The sequence below is a fragment of the Lygodium microphyllum genome, chromosome 23 (assembly GCF_053477565.2).
Source record: "Lygodium microphyllum isolate KBCC chromosome 23, Lygodium_microphyllum_v1.1.10, whole genome shotgun sequence".
Classification (NCBI taxonomy): Eukaryota; Viridiplantae; Streptophyta; class Polypodiopsida; order Schizaeales; family Lygodiaceae; genus Lygodium; species Lygodium microphyllum.
The window spans coordinates 137700127-137702569 of NC_141157.1; the positions used below are offsets into that span (position 1 = coordinate 137700127).

At 42.7% G+C, this 2443-nt stretch overlaps 1 protein-coding gene across 1 annotated transcript; it reads left to right on the top strand.

Annotated features, from left to right (window-relative positions):
* Positions 1 to 335: 335 nt before the first annotated feature.
* On the top strand, positions 336 to 2135 carry LOC148016794 (uncharacterized). Its single transcript, XM_087664407.1, has 3 exons — positions 336 to 1171; positions 1415 to 1494; positions 1588 to 2135. The coding sequence occupies exons 1-3, from the start codon at positions 976 to 978 to the stop codon at positions 1780 to 1782; spliced, it is 471 nt and encodes a 156-aa protein (XP_087520533.1). The 5' UTR covers positions 336 to 975; the 3' UTR covers positions 1783 to 2135.
* The last annotated feature ends 308 nt before the right edge of the window (positions 2136 to 2443 follow it).

A 2443-nucleotide genomic window follows, 5' to 3' on the forward strand; every position in this document is an offset into this window, starting at 1 on the left:
TAAGAAATATAGAGTGTGACCAGTACACTGTGATCAGTGTAGGTATCACTGTATAGAACACAGTATGGCCTAAAACCCGATAACGACATGTGTCTGGTGCGCCTCAGAATGGCCATGACTATAATTTTCTCATGAGTCGGCGCTGATGCTCACATATACAATAACCACAGACCCTTTTTTACCACAGCCAGTGCCGCTTCTTCTCCCTTCTTCCTCTTCTTCTGCTCCTTCTCTTACTTCCTTTTTAATACTGAGGTCATCTTGTCGTCTAGCAGAGGGATTGTTTGTACAGATTGGAGCAGGCTCGTTCCTTCTCCTGAGTCCTCACCTAGAACAGCCACATTTGTACGACTCTCTCTCTCTCTCTCTCTCTCTCTCTCTCGGATTTACAGTTTACTATGCCCCCTCTTCCTATCCCCCGTACCCCTTCCCTTTACAGGTTTAAATATCCCCATCCTTATTAACACCAGATCTCCCCGCCGATTATCGACTTCTCATACACGTCGTTGTTACAGCAGGCTATGCACTATGCCAGTATAATATGACAGTCGGCCTTGCAGTGCAAAATTAACAGCTAGACAATAAAGCCCAGTATGGCAATATCTATAATATATAGCTCACCTTGCATTGTCACAAACTAAATCTCTCCTGTGATCCATACTAATTACGCTTGCTACTCAATCACACTCGGCCATAATTAAGCTGCTTGCTACTGATTCGTCTCTCGAACAAATCTCCTATGACTTACACACCCGATTCTCTGTACTTGCCCTACGTCAAATAAACACTCTTGCATCTTATAATAGCCCCTCTCACAAGATCTTCACAAGAGCCTTTATTCTCGCAGTCGGTGCAGCATACTATTGGCATTCCCATACGTGCCTTCTTGGCTGGCTGCTATCGATTGCAGCTAAATGAGCACGTTTTCTACTGTGGAGTCCTGCGTGCATCCAGCTCTTTTGTATTAATCATAGCATGACTTCGAGATTCGAGTTCAAGTCGGGAAGGCGGAGCAGGATTAAGTACAATGACTGCAGTCAGTACTTGAGCTGCAACTACTTGCCACTATTCGTCGCACTACTAATCACGCCATTAGTCGCTACAAATACGCATTTTGCAGAGTGCAGGTCTGATGAGAATCGGCATCGGCACGTCATGTACGTCCCCACAGGTACAAATAAGATGGGATTATCTGTTCATAGAAATGCTTAATACGATGTTCAACTGAGACGCGAATATTTTCTTACCCCATATATGTATCGATCATCGGGAAATTCAGAATTTAGGCTTCATTCGGTGCTGAATCATTGCTGCTGTCTATAGACTACTGGAAGCAAATAAATTTAGCTGCTGATACTGGATTCTATTGCATCTTCGGCCAATCATAAATAGGATATTACTGTGTTTCTCTCAGGAAGGACTGATCCAGCTAGTACTTGGACGTCAGTTCACATAAACAACTTGCCTGAAGAACTGCTCGCGCAGACTTATAAGGTAACATGCCTCAAACTTTCAAGTAGAAACAGGACGCAAAAGCTAAGTAAATTGCTTGGCCGTCTTAGTTTCGAGTAAATTCTGTTGTTGCAGGCAGAAGTGGAGAAGTCATTTCCTCATACAAAGTCACGAATCAAAACCACTAGACGCAGCATCAGTAGTACTGCCGGTGCTGCTGCGCCTGCATCAATTGGAGGAGCTGGATTAATCTACAGGCACTCAATATTGCATGAAGTACCTTCAGGCCCTAATCCCATCAGCAACTCACGGCCTGGGACTAGACGCTGATTACGTACTTTCTTCGATTGATCAGATCATTGTAGATTATATTCTTTTTGACGATGATATGGAGATAACATTTCTCTACGCCAGCCTTATAGCTGTCGACCATACATCCTAAATTAATTAGTAGGACTTTACTCTATTAGCTAAAATAACTCGATTTGGGCGTCTGCGGATGACCGCAGTAAGGTCTCGAGCACGGTTGCTTTTTGAGACTTTCTTCATGAATTAACTTCGTGTTAATAGCTGCAGCTATGAACTGGTAGGTAGTAGGTACTACCGAATTGTTGCTCTATATGTAGCTGTAGATTATATTACGTCCTCCGAGTTAATTCAATGAGATTGATGAAAGAAAAGAAAAGTCCTACTCGCCTTCCAATGATCATGGCCTAGAGCCTAGAAGAAAAGTTGAATTATATATGAGGCAGCAGGTACTGGCAATCAACAGCACGCGTCTAGCGCATATTACATGTTTGTTTAATCAGTTTTCTTTGTAATCTCAAATATCAAGGCGAGTACGGTGGTGATGGAAAGTCATCGAGTTATATTATGTGCGCCGAATGGTCAAATTGACATTGGACATTTCCTTTGCTTATGAGATAATATAGATTGTGTTAGTTGAAATTAAGTATGAGCAACAAACAACCTGGGTCCTGGCTGGCTTAAT